The 21,636-nt window shown below is 36.3% G+C and overlaps 1 protein-coding gene across 3 annotated transcripts in view; it reads left to right on the top strand.

Moving 5' to 3' along the window:
• The window catches only part of ASXL2 (ASXL transcriptional regulator 2), a 170,599-nt gene that overhangs the window by 96,411 nt on the left and 52,552 nt on the right, over positions 1 to 21,636 (top strand). For all 3 annotated transcript variants that reach the window (XM_043982493.1, XM_043982494.1, XM_043982492.1), the window contains exons 4-5: positions 1,139 to 1,247; positions 5,516 to 5,666. In XM_043982493.1, the coding sequence (XP_043838428.1) occupies positions 1,139 to 1,247; positions 5,516 to 5,666 (260 nt within the window). The remainder of the gene's footprint in view (positions 1 to 1,138; positions 1,248 to 5,515; positions 5,667 to 21,636) is intronic.

Genomic DNA, 21,636 nt, shown 5'->3' with positions numbered 1-21,636 from the left:
TCCTGTAGAAAAGTGGGATTTTAGCCAAGACTTGAGAGAAGCCAACAGGGTGGAGATGAGGGAAAGCATTCAAGGCATGTGGGTGAGTGAGGAGTTGAGGATAATACCTTGTTTCCTCTGTCTCTGTCTGTCTCTTTCTCTCTATATAGAATATATATATTCTCTGGGTGATGGGGAAGATAGTTATAAGCCTGAATAAAAAGATGAGAAGGTTTGTTGGATATGTTGAGTTTAAGGTATCTATGGGACATCCAGTTTGAGATCTGGAGATCTGAGTTGAGGTGAGCATGGGGGTTAATCATAAGTATAACTGAGAATCATCAGCATAGAGGGGATCATTGAGTCCATGGGATTGTATGAGAATAAAAACTGATCAACTGTGTCAAAGGCTGAAGAAAGGTTAAAGAAAAAGTGAGATTTGGCAAATAAGAGGTCATTGGTAATGTTGGTGGAAGCAGTTTTGTTGAGTGATGGAATTAGAAACCAAACCATATATAATTAAGAAGAGAGTGAGAGAGGAAAGGAAGTGAAAGTATCTATTGTAGAATGCTTTCTCAAGCAATTTAGCCACAAAAGGGAGGGAGAGATCGAGGATTTTTTTTTTGAGGATTGGGGAGACATGAGCCCATTTGTAGGCAGCAGGGAGAGAGTGCGGATAAGTGGAGATGACAGAAGGAGCAATATACTGACGGCATAGAATGTGAAAACTTGTACATTTTTTTGTACTTGTACTCTACAGCATAGAATGTGATTACTTGTACATTTTTTAAAAAAAACATTTATTTGTGTTGAGTAAAGAAGATTTGCAAACAAATTAGGACTTTTCTTTATTTAAAAAAAAAACAAAAACCTAATAGTTTTCTTAGTTTGTCTTTGGATGCTGTGTAGGCATCAGAACTCTTAGGAAATGGGAAAAGGCCTTTTTCACATAATGCCCATATCTATACAGCTATGAAAACTGACTTCCTTCCTGAATCTGTTATATTAATAATTATTCTAGATTATTGGATTTTAAAAGATTCTAAATGGCTTTAGACTTATTCCTTTGAATGAATATTGACCAATTAAAAATAAATTGTGAAAGTATGCTTGGAGTGGAATCTAATCTTTACCTCTTCCTTTTCTCCCATTCCCTCAGTGGAACATCTCCCCTTGCATGTCTGAATGCAATGCTGCACACCAACTCGAGAGGGGAAGAAGGGATTTTCTACAAGGTTCCCGGTAGAATGGGAGTATATACCCTGAAGGTAAGCTGGACTTGAACTTTAAAGGTTGAAGAAAACTGTTCTCTCTGGAGGAGTTTCTATGTAAGGTAACAGGAGTTCAGCTCTTATCAGACTTGCAGATGTCAGCCTGGAAGATGCTTGAGAGGTGGAACACATCACTGTGTTTTAGCCTTCCTTCTCAGTACCTTTGCCTCAAAAGTCAATGAGGTTAATTGATGCCAGGAAGCTGGTTACAAAATGCCCAGTGACATGAAATCGAGTTGATTGACTGGAGCACTAAATAAATGCTAGTAGGAAATAAAAGTATATCAGAAGTAACATTTGCATATGTATAGCCTCATTAACACCAATATCAATCAGCATAGGTTTGGGGAAGGTCCCATTTTATTTTGAACAGAGCCAGTTGTCCAAGACACAATAAAATAGCAAATTAAAGTATATAAACCTTAATACAATTAGTTATACATAATTTTTCCTGACTATATTGCTCTAGCAGGTAATTGAAAACAGTGGCTACTATGTTGCTTTTGAATTGTTGGTTTTTTTTTAAACAGACTTATATAAAATTGTGTGGGTTACATGATTTTTCTGTCCACTTGACCTTTTAGCAACAGCAGTTCCTTTCCAGCCATGAAGAGTTCTCTCACTGAAGAGATTTGTGGGCAGCTATGGGGAAGCTTCTTGTGTCACATTAACTTGCTAACAAAGACTGTAAGCCCTTTGAGTGCTACAAATGTCTATTAAGCAACTACTGGATGCTAGGCAATTTACTAGTCACTAGGGATATAAATAAAAAAAGAGTAAGACCATTTCTGACTTTAAGGAGTTTACTTCTGTTGAAATTCTGCTTGTCATTTAAACTTTGTATCTGTACCAAAGAGTAGCACAGGTGCTTTGCACATATTAAATATTTAATGAATGTTTGTTGAATAATAGAACTGGCTTGTCCTTCTGTGCAGCTCCCCATACTGCAGACCAGGGATCTAGAGACAATAAATGGTGATTTGCTGCTAGATCTTTAACAATCCTATCTCCCTACCCCACCCTCCCAAGGAATTAGACTCCAGGCATTCCATTAGTGTTCTGATTTTTACCATTGGCAATTCTTTTTTTTTTCTTTTTTTTTTAAAAGCATGTTGGTGATCACAAAAGCAGAAAAATGAAATAAGGAAAAGTTTGGAGACTCTTTCACCAAAGCCTTGCTGGTCTCTCATCAAGACTTAGCTGGTTCAACTTTCATTTCTTCATAGCATTGTACTTTCCCTGGTCTTCACAAAATAATTAGTGATTCTATGATAATAGTTAAATGTTTTACCTTAACTCAATTAATTTAAAAATAAGAAAGTGCTTCTCATCGAGAGTTTGCTATCCTGATGAAATAAGTCCCCTCCTTCCTCCCAGAAAGAAAAAACAAACTAAAAGAAAATTTAAAAAAAAAATTTTTAGGGCTTAAATTTTTTTTACTTGGTTCTCTTCAACCCAGAATCAAGTTTTTCTTTAAAGATAAAAGAATTATTGTCATTTATCTCTTTCACTCTTGTTCTTCTCTCTATCCTTCTCCCCTGCTTCCCAAAGCAGCTCAGGGGAAAGAAAGGTAATGGTATTAAAGCCTACTGTTAGCTTGCAAAACAAATATTAGCCAACTTTGCCTTTCAGTTTTCTTAATTCTTGAAAAGAGCATGCCAATCACTACTTTTTACATGAGGTATTAATGTAATCTTTATCCAGTCCTGGTACTCTGTCTTGTATCTCAGAAATTTGCCCACCTTTCAACAATCACTTTGGTTGGATCAGTCCTTAACTAAAATCCTGGAGATCAAAGCTGTGAGGACAGTCATTCCCAGGTTTGGTTCTGACCTCTGGAAAACTGTGACAGCATCCCTTTGTCTTCTGTAGCCCTTCTGCTCCTGGAGAGAATGCCCTCCCTAGTGCAGATAACACCAATAGCAGGTTGTGTCCTTTGGCATATACTCTATGGTATCATTTCCCCCTCCCCCAAGGACTTGTCCTTTTGGACACACAGATTACATTTCCTTCTGGTACTAGAATACTTGCACAGAAAGAGATCAATCCCAGCAGCTGCACCTTTTCACAGTTATTCTCCTTGTCAAGTCTATATGACATTACCTGGCCTGTTCCATCTATGATAAGCACTATTTGTATGTAGCTTTCCTCCAGAAAGTCTCAGATGCATCCTTTTGGTGACTGCTGGACTCAACCTCATGCCCCTCATCCTGGTGACCCATTTACTACATAATTGTCTGAATGCCTAATGATTTTTTCTTTCTTTGAGGAAATGCTAGTTTGTTTTTCTGACTTGTACTTGACCAGTGTTCTATGTTCCCTTACTTCTCTCCACTAGGAATACATAAGGTTAGTTCCCTAGAATATATTTTTTCCTTGTATGCTCCTTAAGGGATCCAGAAACTGGAGAGATCCCCATATAGGTATCGCTAACATAGCTTGCATTTAAGCTTCCCAGCAGCTCAGACTCCTGCAGTTTCCCAGGGTTATCTTAACGATTCTCTTAAAAAAAAAAAAAAACCTGTATCTGCTTGATGCAGTCACTACCAGGAGCAGCCAGATTGATAATAATAGCTGAAAATTTATGAGAAAGGTGTGTTGTTTTATTTTGATGGAAAAACTTAACTGAAATAGTATGCTGTAATCTGTATCTTCTTGCACTATATATAGTTCATAACTTTGTCCATTTTATGACAATTACTCAGATTGTAGTATCTTAAAGGGCCAGAATGATAAATTGATGGCAAAGGTCACATCTCTGTGTGTGGTTCTTTATTTAGGACATGATTGAACAGTTTTTTCCTTTAGTCAAAATTGTGAGCAAGAAAAAAAAAATTATTTCACTTTTTTAGTTAGCTGTGCCCAAAGGGGTTATTTTTAGAAGGATGTATGGAGGGGATGAGTCACAAATTTTTGAAGCATGAAAGGGATAGGTGTACATTTGTGAAGATTATATCAAGTTATGTTATGCTGGATGGCCACAAGGCTACAAGATGAAAATAGGATAATCAGGGAATAGAGATTTTCCTTACTAAAGCAGTGGGGATCATTTTATATATAGGAAGTGACCTTAATAAGTAGCCATTTAAAAGATTTCTTCCAGGGGGCAGCTAGATGGCGCAGTGGTAAAGCGCCGGCCCTGGAGTCAGGAGTACCTGAGTTCAAATCCGGCCTCAGACATTTGACACTTACTAGCTGTGTGACCCAGGGCAAGTCACTTAACCCTCATTGCCCTACCAGAAAACCAAAACAACAAAGAAAAAGATTTCTCCCCCCGAAATGGAATATCATCACAACTCTGGCAGTATCCTATTTAAATGCCTTAGAGCTTTTTATAACATAAACCTGGTGACAAACTGTCTGTTGTCTGAGGACCAGCTAGCTAAGTTTGCAAAGGCTTATCTCTAGTTTGTCATTAGAATGATGAGTTTTACCTCACAAACTTATATGCCAAGTTGTTAAGATTTGGACTGTTTTGGTAGAAGGGGGTGTCAGTCAAGGTGGAGCAAGTGCCCAGACCTGTGAAATCAAGGAGCCCTTTGAAGTGTTGAATGAAGTAAGGCTTATGATTCTGATGTTCTTTGTATCTAATGAAAATGTGGCTTTTTAACTTTGGGGGGGGGGGCATTGTGGTTTAAGTGACTTGCCCAGGGTCACACAACTAGTTAAGTGTCAAGCATCTGAGGCCGGATTTGAACTCATATCTTCCTGAATCCAGGGTCTGTGCTTTATCCACTGTTCCACCTAGCTGCCACTGTGGCTTTTTTAACTGAAGCCATTTTTTTTTTCTTACTAGGATAGACTGTTTTTATGTATCATCACAGTTTTATAGTTATATGCATAAGAATGCAAAAGCTTAGCTTTGGTTGAATCATTGTGTTTTGGGAGTTGTATTATTAGCAATCAGAAGATTTAATTTTATACCTGTTGTTGCAACTGAGAACTTAAACCAGTGTTCTAAATTAACCTAAATTCCTAATTGTTCCCTTTCTTATAAAGAGTACCAGTGATTTCATTTGTATAGAGAACTTTCCCAGGAGAGAAAACTCCATCGACCAATGCAGGTCAGCACCTTCTCTGCATTTAGGTTCTTCAGAGAGTTGTATAGAGCGATGAGGTGTTGAGTGACTTGCCCAGGCTAATAATACACAGTGTATAGCAAATCCAGATCTTCCTAGCTTGGAACCAGCCGATCTTCTGATTGATTCTGTAATGTAAAGAAAGTGTTTAGTAGTCACTAAACCTAATTGACTTTTCATTTTCAGAAAGATGTTCCAGATGGCGTAAAAGAGTTATCAGAAGGTTCTGAAGAGAGCAGCGATGGTCAGTCAGACTCCCCAAGTTCTGAGAACAGCAGCAGTAGCAGTGACGGTGGGAGCAACAAGGAGGGCAGGAAGAGCAGGTGGAAGAGGAAAGGTAAACCCATCCTTGTTCAGCTAAGCCTTGAAGGCCCTGGAGTAGCTCTGGAGAAATGGTATCTTTTAACCCTGCCTCCAGGGGAATTCAGTTCTCTCCATTTTACTTTTATGGAAGGAGCAATATAGAACAAAACTTTTTTCACTTTTTGGACTTCTCTGATATATCAGTTCTTGGCAGATTATTCTCTGCTCCTTATATTTTCCTGTCTCAATAATAGGGTGTAGCATAATCTGTCCCATTACTGCTTTTCTTTTGAATTCTTCAGAGCTTCCATTTTCACCCTCTTTGCCAAGGTTAGTCTGCTTGTTCATTTTTTTAGTCATTTCTCGCATAATTTTTGGCCTGCTGTTTTAAGCCTTATATGTTATCTGCCTTGGGGCTGAGCCAGAAGACTTTTTCAGTGCCACCTCTTGGTGCCTGTAGTTTGGCTTTTCTGTAATATTCTTTCATTAGAGTCGAATTTCCATTTTACAAGGTGCCCCTCCTCCGTAGCTGCTTGGTAAACATTTCTTTTTCTTTTTCTTTTTCTTTTTTCCCCTGGGGCAATGGGGGTTAAGTGACTTGCCCAGGGCCACACAGCTAGTAAGTGTTAAGTGTCTGAGGCTGGATTTGAACTCAGGTCCTCCTGAATCCAGGGCCAGTGCTTTAACCACTGCCATCTAGCTGCCCCGGTAAACATTTCTTAAAAGGGGCAAATCTTATTTTTTTCCCTGATCATTTTAGATATCTTCCTGAATATAATGGAACAATTACTGAAGTGTTAATTGTATTAGGGCTAACACAGCTATTCCATACAGAGAGCACACTTTTCAGATCTCTCCCGACTTAAACCTTCATCTTTAGATCTAAGTGAAAGTCTGACTTTGGACATGGGAGGCAAAAATACTAAGTCTCAGAGAGGTCAAGAACACTGACTTTAAATTGATTACTCCTTTTACGACATTATGCTGCCTTTCAAATTTTGGGTTATTCTGTAAAAATATTCATCTTAGTTTCACAGATGTTATGAAAAAGAGCACTAGACTTGCAGTCAGAATGCCTAAATGAAAATGCTAATTCTTTTACTTTGTAGCCTCTCAGAGCCCCAGTTTTCTCATTAAAAACAAGGCAAAGCAGTACTTGCCTCACTGTTTTGAGAATCAAATGAGATGGTATACACAATAACAGTTTCTATTGGTTTAGTGATTCCTGCTTTACATTTATGCATTGCATAAGCTAATATAGTTAGGTCTTTGTGATTTGTACATTGTAGTCCGCTATCAGTGTTAAAGTTGTGAAGCCATGTTTTCCTCTCTGAAGGATTTCCTATTCTGATTATTGATTCAATGGAAGACAAAGCTTGCAAAACAACATGTAATTAAGCAGAACAGCAGTCATAAACTTGGTAAAAGGAATTGCAGGAGATTTGCTGCTATTGACCATCTTAGTCATGCCCTTCTTATTTATTTAGCAGTCTTCCCTTTGATTCAGTAATGCCATTCTTACTTGCAATCTCTTTCCCTTTCTCCTTTCTATCTGGCTGCTTATCTTCTAGCATTCTCTGAGATAGTGACCTTAGTCCTCTTATCTTTTCCCTATATCTTCTCCCTTCCTGCTTTCAATTTCTCACTTGGGGTTTCATTATCATCTTTATGTAAATGATTCCCAACTTTTTAATATTCAACTCTGACCTCTCCCAGGAGAAAGAAGAATCTTGAGGGTAATAAATAGAAGGAATTTTTCCTTAGCCTTGGATTCTGGAAGGCCCTATTTCAAATCCTGCAATTGTTTGACCTTGAACAAGGCACTTAATCACTTAATGAGGATCATAATGCCACCTACCTCATAGGAGTTGGTGTGAAGCCCAAATGAGATATTATACATAAGGCAACTTGCAAACCCTAAAGCACTAAATTCAAATCACGTTCTGAAGATCTGTCTTCTGCTTGCTTGCCTTACCACTGCCTCACCTTTAATTTTTTGAAAATTAAACTTATTTTCCTCCTCAGACCTGCCCCAGTGTTAACTTCCATGTTTTTCCATTAGTAACACCAGTTTTTCTGATTGCTCTTACAATCTCTCTCAGTCACTTAGGTATGAACTATAAATAGGATCGTGACCTCTTCCTTTCTGACTGTTTCAGGGGGCTCTGGCCTCTCCTATGTGTATTTTTCTTATTATCCAACAAGATTGGGAGCTTCTGCAAGGCAGAGACTGCCTTATTTCATCTTTGTATCCACAGCATTTATCATTGCATGAGTTGTTTATTAAATGTCTGCATCGAAATAGAAGTTTGCCTATTTGCATTTTGGATTATCTCTGTTCCTTTATGAGCTAATAAACACTTGACTGAATTCCTAGAACATCAAGGCACATTTGTATTCAAATGTAAACATAAAAATGCATTCTAAAGTTGGATACAAATGGTTTTAAGATTATCTGTGATTTGACATTACATAGAACCCTGCTTCCCTGTTAATGTAGATAATTGGAGGCTGGCTAGAGCTCCCTCCAAGACCAGAGTTCTAAAATTCTTTGTGTCATAGACTCCTTTGGCAGTTTGAAGCTTGTGGATCCTTTCAATATTTTAAAATGCACAAGGTTGCAAAGGTTAGTGAATAGTATAATTGTTTTTGTATCCAAATTCACAGATACTCTGAATTCTATGCATGCTCTGTGTTAAGGACACTTGGTCTAAGGTTTGCATAGTTTAATATACGTAATTAATATAGTTTAACAGACTTAAAAACAGTGTATAGTGCCTTCCATAGGGAATCAGGGAGAGTATGGTGGATTCGTTTACTTGGTGGATGGGGATTTTATTTTATATATACAATTAATATATTTATATATTTTAATTTTATTGTTATTTTTATAAATTTATATAAATAAATAAATCTGTGTATATATTTAAAATCCCCATCTACCTAGTAAGGGTGTGTGTGTGTGTGTGTGAGAGAGAATCTGATTTGTACCCTATAGTGAAAAAGTACAAATTAGATAAGAGAAGACTTCTTTTGCCCTCCCTTAAACTTCAGATTCGAAGCCCATGGTATAAATTATTTCAGGATAATTTGAGGAGGTGGAGGACTAATGAGGAATTTAGAAAGGTTTTTCCCCAGGAGGCCTTAAAAGGAAATTAAGGATTTTAAGAGGCCAGAGTGAGGAGGGGAGTTCATTCCAAGCAAAGAAAAGGCACCTAAGTAGGAGATGTAATACCACATTCTAGGAACATCAAGCTATTTAGACTGGAGTATATGTGAAGAGGGATTGTATGACATAAGCCTTGAGAGATCAGCTAGAACCAGATTGTGTAGTCTTTTAAATGCCAAGCTGAGGAGTTGGCATTTTGTCATAAAGGCCAAATGGTGTGAAAAATACTCATTTTTGTACTGACAGAATTTTAAGAAGCATATAACTTTGGTCAGTGGAGTATTTCAAGTTGTTCCTTAATGCGTATACAAGTTATTGAAATTTTTTTTAATAAAATAACTTTTTCTTGATACTTTAAAAAATGTTTTCATTTCCATATTACAGTGTAAGCTCCTCCAGAACTCTTACAACTAGCCAACATTTCAAGTCTGATATATTCAGTGTTCCACATTTTTATTCCCCTAAACCTATGCAAAGAAGAGGAAGGTTCCTTGGGACCAATTGGGAAATAGCTAAATGAATTGCAGCACATGAATATAATAGAATATTACAGTTCAATAAGAAGAGATGAATTTGATGAACACAGAGATGCATGGTAAGACATGAAATGATGCAAAGTGAAGTAAGTATAGCTAGGAAAACAATTTCCACAATTATTTACAATAAGCTAAATGCAGAATCAGTTAACCAGTAAACATATATTAAATATCTACTATGTGCCAGGCACTGTGCTAAGTTCTGGGGATACAAAAAGAGGCAAAAGATAGTCCCTGCCCTCAAAGAGCTTGCAATCTATTGGGGAGACAACATGCAAACAAATATATACAAAGCAAGCTATAGACAGGATAAATAGGAAATAATTAACTGAGGGAAAGAACTAGAATTAAGGAGGATTGGGAAAGGCTTCCTGTAGAAGTTGGGGTTTTAGTTGGGGTTTAAAGGAAGCCTGGAAGGCCAGTAGGCAGAGGGGAGGAAGGAAAGCATTCTGGGAATGGGGGGCTGCCAGAGAAAATGCCCAGAGCTGAGAGATGGAATGTCTTGTAAGGGAGTAAGGTGTAAGAAGATTGGAAAGGTAGGAAGGGGCTAGATTTTGAAGGTCTTTGAATGTCTATAACATTTTGTATTTGCTCCTGGAGACAATAAGAAGCCACTGGAATTTATTGAGTAGGGGTGATGGTGGTGACATGTTCAAATCTGCACTTTAGTGGCTGAATAGAGGATAAACTACGGTTGGGAAAGCTTGAGGCAGGTAGACCCACCCGCAGGCTATTACAGTAATCCAGGCATGAGATAATAATGGTCTGTATTAGTGGCAGCGCTAGAGGAGAGAGGAGGTAGTGAGATTGGCTGGCTTTGGAAACAGCTTGGAAATGGGGGATTGAGAGATTGTAGGTATATACGTACATAACCCACTCTAAAGTGGGACTAAAAGCATAGCAAGACCTCTAATTCAGACTACATAGGAATGCCTGTCTGTAGGAATTTTTTCCCCCCAGAAATCCCTCTTTATATGTGTCCACATACCTCTTACATTTCAAAAATCTGTAGTGAGATTTAGGGCAGAAATTAAATGTGTTTATTTTGTCTATTTTTGTGTTTACTTGTGTATGTAGGTGTCTCCCCTTATGTAACATGAGCTCCCTAAAGGCAGAGGTGTTTCTTTTTTGTCTTTGTATCCCCAGGGCTTAAGAGGCTGTTAGGTATAAAGAAAAGAGGGCCAACCTTGAAGTTAGGTAAACCTGTGCTCCTGACCTCCCTCTTGTACATTCTGGCTGTGTCACTGTAGGGAGGTCACTTAACCTTGAAGCAACTCTGGAATATCATAAATTGCAGAGAAAATATCATCTGCATTGATACAGAGGGAGTGAAATCAGAGATCCCATCCCTATACCTAGAACTTAACATGGGGCCTGCTATATATGGTAGGTTGCTTAATAAGTGATCAGTGAACACAGGTGGGGAAGCAAACGTACGTACACACATGTGTGTTACATGTTTATGTATGAACATAGGTAATCAAGAATTCCTGCCCTACAAAAACAATTCAAAGATCCACATATAATGAAAGTAATTGATATTTTGTGGTTTTTTAGGGTGAGAAGTATAAAATGCTTGTTTCAGTTTTTTTTAACAAAAACATAGAAAATTATATTAAAGCACTTTCATAATATGACCAATTAAAAAGCAAAGAGACAAGAGCTTTATGGAAATAAGATGTTCTCTTAAAACCATGCAATGAGTTTATATGGGGAGAGTTAGGGCAAATTATCACCATATTTCGTTTCTCTGAATAGAGATTAGCTGGTTAACCACTGTTCACAGTTCTTCAACTTTACTCTTATCTTCAGATCTTCCCTATTGAATGAGATAACTAAAACAGCACATTACTTGGGGGTGCTCTGGGCTTTACTTGCTTGTGGCCAGACCCAAGTTATCCTGGCAGTTGAATAAATTAAGCTTAGATTGGATTCTGCCTGTGGTCTACATAGTCACCCTTTAAAAGGCTTATTTACCACTTGAAAGATGTTAACTTGACATCTGAATATGTTACCTTAAGTGTCCTTCTTTAATGTTGTGAGCTACTAGGTTTAGAATATGTCAGACTTCGTCATCTCACAAGGGAACATGAGATTTCTAAACTTTTTATTTTAATTAAAATTATTTGACATTGATGTGAGGTTAACAATTCCTAATATTATTTGGTGTATAATTGTAATTGAGGAGATGGGTGTTGGACTTGTGACTTCATTAGTATGAGGGACCCCTGAATGAGGAAGCTTTTTCTTTTAGTGCCTTTTGGCATCTTCTCTGCAATTTGTGCTATTGGAGAGTAGCCTAGAGCACTGAGAGAGACACAGAGGTAGGACTTCAGCCCAGCTTTTCTTGGCTTTGAGGCCAGCTTTCTATCAGCTATGCTTTATTGTCTGGAGTATAATTTCTAATTATAATTTTGTTATAAATTATTATGAAGAGTAATATCAAGTGAGGTACAAAATAGGGGGATGAGCGACAAGTTGTTCAGTAAAGATTAATAATGGAAGAGGTATTACACAAAAATTGCTAGGTCTTCTAGATGTTCTTGATTGTGGATAATGTGTGTGTGTGTGTGTGTGTGTGTATATATATATAAAATTTTTTTTTTTGGTGAGGCAATTGGGGTTAAGTGACTTTCCCAAGGTCACACAGCTAGTTTAGTGTCAAGTGTCTGAGGCTGGATTTGAACTCAGGTTCTCCTGAACTCAGGGCTGGTGCTCTATCCACTGCGCCACCTAGCTGCCCTTGTGGATAATATTTTACTGACTACATCAAGCCCAGGAACAGTGCAGTGGTTCCTAAATGATGTGCCTGGTCTAATTAGCAACACAGCAAAAACTAAGTGGGTAAAGAATGTTTATTTATCAGACTTTGATATATAGTTCAAAGTATAATCCATAGTGGTGGTCTAGAATCAGTATATATATCTTGGACCAAAATGTGCATGGACAATAAGCTAGATTCAGAATTTAATAGGAAGAGGATAGAGTCCTTTATTGCCCTTGGGAAGTGATGCTTTGTTTTTAATGATCCCAAGTTTCTCCCTGAATCACAGGCAATCTTTTCATTTATTTATTTAGCATTATTTTTAATTTATTTTGTTTACTTTCCCAATTACATGCAACATTTTTTAAATAATCATTTTTTTTAAGAAAATTGAGTTCTAAATCCTTTCCCTGACTCCCACCCTTCCCCTGTCATTGAGAAGTCAAGCAATTTGATTTTGAGTCTACATGTGACATCATGCAAAATGTTTCCATATTATCCATGTTTCAAAATAAAAGAATAAAAACAAAGTAAAAAACCGTTTCAGTCTGTTTTAGAGAGTTCATCACTTCTGTCTCTGGAGGTAGATGGTCCTTTGGAATTGCCTTGGACCATTGTCTTGATCATAGTCTTTCACAATTGGTAATCATTACAGTATAGGTGTTGATCTGTACAATGATCTTCTGGTTCTGCTTGCTTCACTTTGCATGCAATCATATACGTCTTGCTGGATTTATCTTTTTTTTTTTTTTTTTTTTTGTGGGGCAGTGAGGGTTAAGTGACTTGCCCAGGGTCACACAGGTAGTAAGTATTAAGTGTCTGAGGCCAGATTTGAACCTCAGAACTCAGGTACTCCTGAATCCGGGGCCGGTGCTCTATCCACTGCACCTTCTAGCTGCCCCTGGATTTATCTTAAAATATCCTGCTCATGATTTCTTATGGCACAATAACTTTTCATCACAATCATATACCACAATTTACTCAGCCATTACCTAGTTGTTTGGCATCCCCTCAATGTCCATTTCTTTGCCACCACAAAGAGCTAATATAAATGCTTTTCTTTTTCAAAAATAAATAGGTCATTTTTGGGATACAGAACTAGCAGTGGTATTGTTAGGTCAAAGGTTATACACAATTTTTGTCAAATGTTGAATTTTTACCCCAAATTCTTGGATCTTTGGGTTTGTCAACACTAAATTACTATGTTCATTTACTACTGTGTTGGGTAACTAATCTATTCAACTGATATACTAATTACTTTGTTTTTTAGCCAGATTGTTTTGATTAGCACTTTGTAATATAGTTTGAAATCTGGAACTGCTAGGTCATCTTCCTTTAAATTTTATTTCATTAATTCACCTGGTATTCTTGACCTTTTGTTCTTCGAATTTTGTTATTATTTTTTCTAGCTCTGTTCAATAATTCTTGGGTAGTTTGATTGCTGTGGCACTAAATAAGTAAATCAACTTAGGTAGAATTATCCTTTTTATTATACTGACACAGTCTACGCATGAGCAATTAATATTTCTCCAACTGTTTAACTCTGTCTTTTATGTGAAAAGTGTTTTCTAATTGTGTTCATGCAGTCTCTGGGTTTGTCTTGGCAGATAGACTCCCAAGTAGTTTATATTGTCTGAAGTTAATTTAATTTTATTTTTTTGAAGTTATTTTAAGTGGAATTTTTCTTTCTCCCTGCTGTTGGTATTATACAGAAATTCTGGTGTGGCTTTATTTTATATCTTGTAACTTATTTGATGTTTATTGTTTCAACTAGTTTTTTAGTTGATTCTTTAGGGAGGGCAATCTTTTTTTAAAAATAATTTTTTTATCAATATTTTTTTAATGTCATGTTTTCCTCTGCATCCCCTTCCTCCCACAGAACAACCTTTTATGAGGGGAAAAGGTCAGGGAAATTAGGCACCTCAGAAAAACCTGGTTTTGTATGCAGAGTTCAGCATCTACATAGTCTCTCACATCTGCAAAGAAGAAGAGGGAGATAGACTCTCATATCTCTTTCTTGGTGCCAAGCTTAGGTCATTATAACTTTGCAGTATTCAGTTTTGATTATTCTGGGTTTTTCCCCCACTTCCCTTGTTGTTATTGTATATGTTATTTACTTTTTTAAAAACTAACTTCATGTTACATCTGTCTGCATAAATCCTTCTCTGTAGTATTCATATTCAGTATTTCTTGAGCACCATTAAATATTTTAGTACATTTATGTACTGTGATTTGTTTGGTCAGGACCTATATGATGCATACCTACTCTGTTTCAGGTTTTTTGATACAAAGTTAATGGTTCTATAAATATTCTGGTCTCCTGCTCCTCTGTGGTCCCCTCCCCCCCCCATATCATATCATATCATATCATATCATATCATATCATATCATATCATATCATATCATCATATCATATCATATATCCTTCCTTGGCATCTAAGCCTTTTGATGAAACCTGAGTCAGAAGTATAATCATTTGAGTCAGCTTTATTTGCACTCTTCCAAATTGCTTTCCAGAATGGCTGTACTAATTCACAGCTTTACCAACAGTTCATTAGTTGAGTTGTTGTTTTTCCAGAACCCCTCCACCATTGTCTATTCCCATCTTTTGCCATGTGTGGAAGACCCATATTTATAACAGTAGTGTGCTTTTGATTATAAATGACTGAAAATTTGAAAAATTATACTTTCTGAAGAATTAAATTTGCAAATCACATTTAAATTTGGAAGTCACCAGGGAGGAGAGTTGGGGCATCCATCGTGGCTAACATGTTACCAATTAACAATTGAAGAAGAAAGGCATCCTAAAGGATTTTCATTATGAAGATTTGTAATTATCATCAAAGATAGGCTGGTCAGAAATGTGGCTAGACTTGAGTAATATTTGTTTGGGGATCCAGTAATTTGTTTGAATCCATAGTCACAGCATTTCTTAAGTACCTACTATTTGTCAGTTACTGTGCTAGTTTCTGAGGATACAAAGATATGTTTTACTTTTACATTCCTTCCCCATATGTAGCTTGCATTGTATAGGGGGAGACAAACATGCATACATAATTATCTTCAGGGCACAGACTCATATTTGTCACTATAACAGTGCTTTATTGTGCATGCAAATGTGAATTTAGAATTTGTTGGGGTTGATTGGCTGGTGTGTGTACACCAAAAGTAAGCACAGAACATTTAAGAATAATAGTGCTTTTTGAGAACTATAGAAATAAGTCAGTGCTCTGCTGAAGTAAATATTGCATCAGATGCCAACTGTAATGCAGGTAACGAAATTGAGTTTTAAGCGTGGCCCACAACCTCATTAATCTCATTTATCATTAGTCTCATTAATCTTCAGTCACAGCATATACATCTGATGTTAGGAGTCATTTGGAAGATATATGTGCCAGAGAAGAGCAAGAGAGATTTCGTACTCTTTCATCTTTTTTAATACTGAAACTGGAAATAGCTTATGTATGTATTGTGTGCATGTGAAGGCATTTGTTGTTCTATATAATTCTGAGAAATCTCTTGGCCACAAGTAAGAGAAGTGATGATATGTGGTATGCGGATGAGTTTGGGCCAAATTTTGGTAGGATTAACTTCCTTTTGAGGAATCTCAAGTGGCCTGCAAGTATCAGTGGAGGCTGAGCAAACTTGCTATGTACTCCTTTTTTCTCAAGGGCTTTGACTTTCAATCTGAGGTGACTTTATTTCATGCCCATAGTAAAACAGGAAGCACATTCAGATAGCATCAAAACCCACTTCCTTATATGTACAAAAATAAAGACCTCTGACAGTAGCAAACCTGATGCTTTTCTTTTAAAATGGGTAGAAACACAGTCTTCATGGGTTTTCCTTTCAACCAATTAGAAGAGACAAGGCCTTTGAAAACTAAAACTCAGCCATAAAATTAATTTATTAATTTAGCCTAACACTGGGGGAAAAAAAAAACCTCAGAAGTCTGCAGCATTAATTGCTCATTTTCAGAGCAGGAAACAATGTTCAGAGAGGAGCTATATGAAATTTCAAGCCAAGGTAAGGTACAATGAATGATTCAAACAGGTCATTTGCTTCTGCCTATGGAGTTGAACCCAACAATGGTGACTTTGGTCTGGGCACTTGTTCAAGTAGCAAAGTTATATGACCTTTGTTGTGTAATGAAGCTTAAATATTGCAAAATGAAATAGCTGTGAGAATATTTCCTCGTTTAATGTACTACAAGTTTTCTCAGTTTTTAGATGATTTCAAAGATGCAGCTGATCATCTTAAATAGCCTTATTTCTTCCGGGTATTTAATTGTGACCCCTGCTAGACCAAATCTGAAATAAATTGTTTTGATTCCCTTCAATCTTAAGTTTTACTTGAGCTTATTATTGATTAGATAATAATAATTAGAATGTTAGACTCTAGGCTTGGAAGAAAATGTTATGTCTAAAGTTAAGTGAAATACCACAGACAGTATCTTTTAGGGGAAGGAACAAAAAATTGCTGAAATAGTGATGCCTTGATTAAAAAGTCTTCTGGAAACAAAACTCTTTAATAAAGTTGGCCTGTTTTTGGAAGTTAAAGTTCTTCGCAGTACTGGAGTAGTTGGAGAGTAGTCAAATATGAGCCAGGGACTCAGCCGACTAAATCAAGGGTTACATAACTCTAGGGTTTGAATATGCCATTCATCTGGGAATGAGGAAAGGGACAACCATGTTTGACTTTGAGTGACTACAGTCACTATTTAGGAACTTTTCAAGAAATTCCAGAGTACCTATCTCCTTCTATGGACTGAGGTGGTCAGAGAACCTCATCCTGCCTTCTTCTGGATAGGAAGAAGTTAAGAAGGGATTGTTGTAAAGATTGGTGATGAAGGAATTTGTGTTCTGAAATGTGACCCCATGCCTGCTGTATTCATTCTACTTAGAGTGATTAGATTTCTCCTAAAAAATGTAATTTTGGAATTCTTTCTTTTTCTTAATATGAGTAACATTATATATAGCGTATTAAACTGACTTTAGAAATATAATTCAACTTTGATCAGATTTGGTTTATAAATAAATATTGAAATTCTGCTATGATTATTTTCAATAGTACTGTCTTTTTATTTCTTATAAGTCCTTAAGCAATGTACAAGAGGATTTAGGGAAACTGAGGACACCTTTAAGCAAAACCTTTCAGAGTAAAGTATCATTAGAATGACATAGTCTGTTGAGAAGATCTTAATCCTAAACTTAATGCTTTTTATGACATTTTTGTTACTCTAACATCTAGAACATTATCTTCTGTAAGGGGCTAAAATTCTAGGTATGGTGTCTAAAATCTACTAAAATTTAATGAGTGGTCGCCTTAAATTAGAAGCTTTAGCATGAGTTTAGACTTAAGCATTTATTAAAATATATTAGGGGTTAATAAAGAGAAACACATGGATAAAAAATTAGATCTGCCTGCTCTCTCCCTAATCTTCCCCTGCTCCCAAGCAGAAATCTCCAACCCAAAAGAGACCTCTCCTCATGGGCTTCTTCCTGAAGCCTCCTTTGAAACAGGAAACAGGGCCATCCATACACACAGCTCCAAGCTAATTGGCTGGTAACACTGATTGACACAACAGGTGGTTCTATAGATGTAAGTTCTGCATGCTGGCAACTTCCAGATGCTAAAGTCACATGGTTTCTTTATCACATGCTTTTTCCTCTTGGCGGAGCTTCCCTGCAATATCTCTCCAGCAGGGGGTATCATTCCAATTCTCACACTTCTCTTTAAAATACCTGTTAAAGAAGTAATGATTTTGGGGCAGCTAGATGGCGCAGTGGATGGAGCACTGGCGCTGGATTCAGGAGTACCTGAGTTCAAATCCGGCCTCAGACACTTAACACTTACTAGCAGTGTGACCCAAGTCACTTAACCCCAATTGCCTCACCCAAAAAAAAAAAAAAAGAAGTAATGATTTTAATATTTTTTTAACTTTGGATATTGAACAAATATTAAGGAGCTATTTTGTGCAGAGCACTATGCTTAATAATAATAATAATAATTAGCGTTTATATAGCACTTACTATGTGTCAGGCACAGCTTTTGTGCCTAGGCAACACACAAAAATGAAATAAAGATGCAGTCTCTGCCCTGATGAAACTTATAGTTCTGTATCAATCATTTGAACACGGTGTTGATGTTACAAACTCAGCCAAGTCTATTGCAGTAATCTATTTTTAAGATAAAAAATTGTGATATAGCAAAAATGGAAACAATATATTCTGAATTAATACCCAAAGCATTGTAGAAACTTAGGTGATGTCACATGCCCAAACATATCTTAGTCATAAACTTAACTATGTTTTCTTTGCATGGTTGCTTATAATTATCTGTTAGAGCCACAGATTTATTTTTTATTTATAAGTTATTGAGATATTTAAAATACTGACAGTTTTATCAGGTTATAGAAAGTTTCTTTGGTATATATGAGAAAAGATTTTATTCCTAATTATTTAAAGTCTATTTCCACGATGATTTTCAATTCATACTTAAAATAGATTTAATCCATACTGGAGGGCTATTTAAAAATATATAGCTTTGGGCAACATTATTTTGTCTACTAAAAACCATTACAATACTATCTCTAACATAAATGCATTAAGTCCTTACTGTGTGCCAAAATTCTGCTAAATGTAGGAGATACAAATACAAAAGTATACAACATTATGTTCTCTCCCAAAGTTTATTCTCTAATTAGTGGAGCCAAAACACATTTGGGAGGGTTCATCTGCTGGGATTGAAATCTTCATGGTGCAGCAGTGAGACAGATAAATGGTAAGCCTTGAGAGTGCATTGGTAGAGCAGATGATAAGGCCTAGTCTGATAGTTCTCTGTTTTATCAAAAGGATTTTAGTTTGTGATTCTCATCACTTTAAACTGTTGAGCTAGCCATGTCTGCTCTGTAAGCCACGGGGGAGGGGCCTCATCTACTACTATTGGGAAGCAAGGAGTAGGCTTGAAGGGTGCAAGTAGAATGGGAATTCTAGGTTCTGTAAGGCGAGGGATGGGAGAGGAAAACATTCCTTTTTGGCACCCCAGTGGTATCTCTGTGTCTTGGGATAGGTGAGGAGATATGTCAACCAACTCAGATCATATTATTTTCTGAAGTTCACATGATTATTTTAAAGCTCAAATGAATTTGGTCTTAATAAATTTGACTAGAGCAAAGGGTTCATGAAACAGAACATAAAGGCAGGAAAAGAAAAGGGTAAAAATGTGGATGAGAGAAAACAAAAGCCACTTGGTTCGTAGAGTGGCAAAGAAGAGAGCAAAACTCATTAGTGAGAGACCAGATTCTCAGATATTCCAAATAGGTTATGGAACAGAGAAGTGGAAGAATGGAAAAAGTATCATCAAGGGTATGCTGTTATCTGCACCCAGGATGGGTTCCGTATCACATTCTCATCTGGCCTGGAAAAGAAAGTGGTTAAAAATAATAAGATAACAAATAAAACTAAACTCAATGGATTTATTTTGAGGATGGGTGGAAGGTGAGTCAGTGAACTAGATCAGATTAATATAGGTAAAATGAGCGACAGAGAACACGTGTTGATTTTAAAGATATGAATGAGAAAGAGAACAGTAGTAAAAATAACATTTACATTGTGCTTTAAAATTTACAAAACTCTTTACAAATCTTTTTTCCCCCTCCACAACAACCCTGGGAGGTAGGAGCTATTGTTATCTATGTTTTATAAATGGGGAAGCTGGCAGAAATTAAGTGACTTGCCCAGGACCACACAGGAAGTTTCTGAGGCTAGATTTTAATTCAGATATTGCTGACTTTCAAGTCTAGCCTTCTGTCCATTGCATACAACTAACTGCCTCATAATATGTAATATCATATAAAATAATTTAATGAAAAAGTATAACCAGCAATTATAACTCAAGTGTAAATATGTTAAATTCCAATAAAAGAAAAGGCACATTTAAGGAAACACAATTTGCTATCTAGAAGAAACATTTTAAAAGAGTGAAAGTGGTCTTGAAAAAATCAATAAATTTAGGTAAGGCAACAATAAAAATTCATACCATCACAAAAGGAAATAGGGAAATTTCATGATGTTATAGGAATTATACAGGAAAATGCGAGACATTCTAAATTGAGAAATATGTGATTTGCTAAATTTTAAAGAGCTACAAATTATTTCTGAAATAGAATAAGGATCCTGATCCTTTAGATTTCTTAATTACAATTAGTTTAGGGACTGAAACTGGATTATAGGGGATCGAGAGAGAAAATAGAGCCAGTTATACTTTGATCAAGTTCAATTATTATATTCCACCAGAAATGAAATGCATCCAAGTTATGTGGTGAATAGAGCTCTGGGTCTAGTCAGGAAGGAAGTCCTGAGCTCAAATATAACCTCAAATATAGTAGTTAGTTTTTGAATACAAACCCAGAATTCAAAATGCATTGAGTTTTCCTGTACATTTCATTTCTCATTTTGTGTCATCTTTGAAAAAGAATTTGTGTTTTGTGAACAGAATGTGTCTTTCAGACTTAGAAGACTGCCATGTTCTTTGATTGCAATGTTCTTATAACTTTATCAGTATAGTTGGGAATTTACTTTTAGCTTAGCTTCATAAGCAGAAATCTATTTAGAAGAGACTTCAAGTTATGGAAATGATTTTGGGATATGACAATCAACATTTCTAATACACTTTAACACTTCTGTTATTTCCATTTTACATAATAGTACTTGTTTTAAAAGATCACTTTGATTCTCTGTGACCTTTAAGAAATGGCTTCATTCATTACCATTTCCCAGGGGCTGGTGCAACTTCAAAAGAAAATAAGAAAGTTTTTCAGTTGTTGTGGCAATATGCAAGAGCAGTCGTGTTCAGAGAAGCTGCACTTCCATCTACTAGAGTAACTTGAGAGTGCATTGCAGGGCATGGGTCAGGCTCATTTTCTGGAGAATATTTCCTTGTGCTTGATTCTAGTTACATAATCATTATGTTGGCCTTTTGCATTTTTATGCCAACAACATTTGGCTGCAACTTATGAAGCATTTATAATATATACTCCCTAATTTTTTCTTGGACATCATGTAAATCTCACTTTTTAATAGACCCAATGTAGTAATAGCATAACTGCACCCTCTCTTCTCTCAGACATTTTTGATGAGCAACATTAAGGATATAGTCAAATAATGCTGAAACAGTTTTTGTTGTCTTCATAAGTCATTTCATTGAACACTTTGTTAATTAATGAGCAATCTTATAAACTGATGATTTTTATTATGCAGGTAGTTTACAGATCAGGCCATAGTTTGAAATCATCACCTTAAAGACTGTGTTATAGTTAACAATTAGTTCAATAAAATAAGATCATAGCATTTGGACACATTTTATAATTGGCACCCTTAATTGTCAAAAAAATTTTTTTTTCAAATAAAACATGTCTTACAAAATATCATTTTGACTTTCTGTTTTAATGGATACAGAAGCAGCATGGTATAACAGATATAGTGCTGGGTTTGGAGTAAAGAAAATCTGGATTCAAATTTTGCCTGCTGACACT

Source organism: Dromiciops gliroides, chromosome 2, assembly GCF_019393635.1.
Source record: "Dromiciops gliroides isolate mDroGli1 chromosome 2, mDroGli1.pri, whole genome shotgun sequence".
Taxonomy (NCBI): Eukaryota; Metazoa; Chordata; class Mammalia; order Microbiotheria; family Microbiotheriidae; genus Dromiciops; species Dromiciops gliroides.
This window is presented reverse-complemented; position numbering and strand designations above follow the sequence as displayed.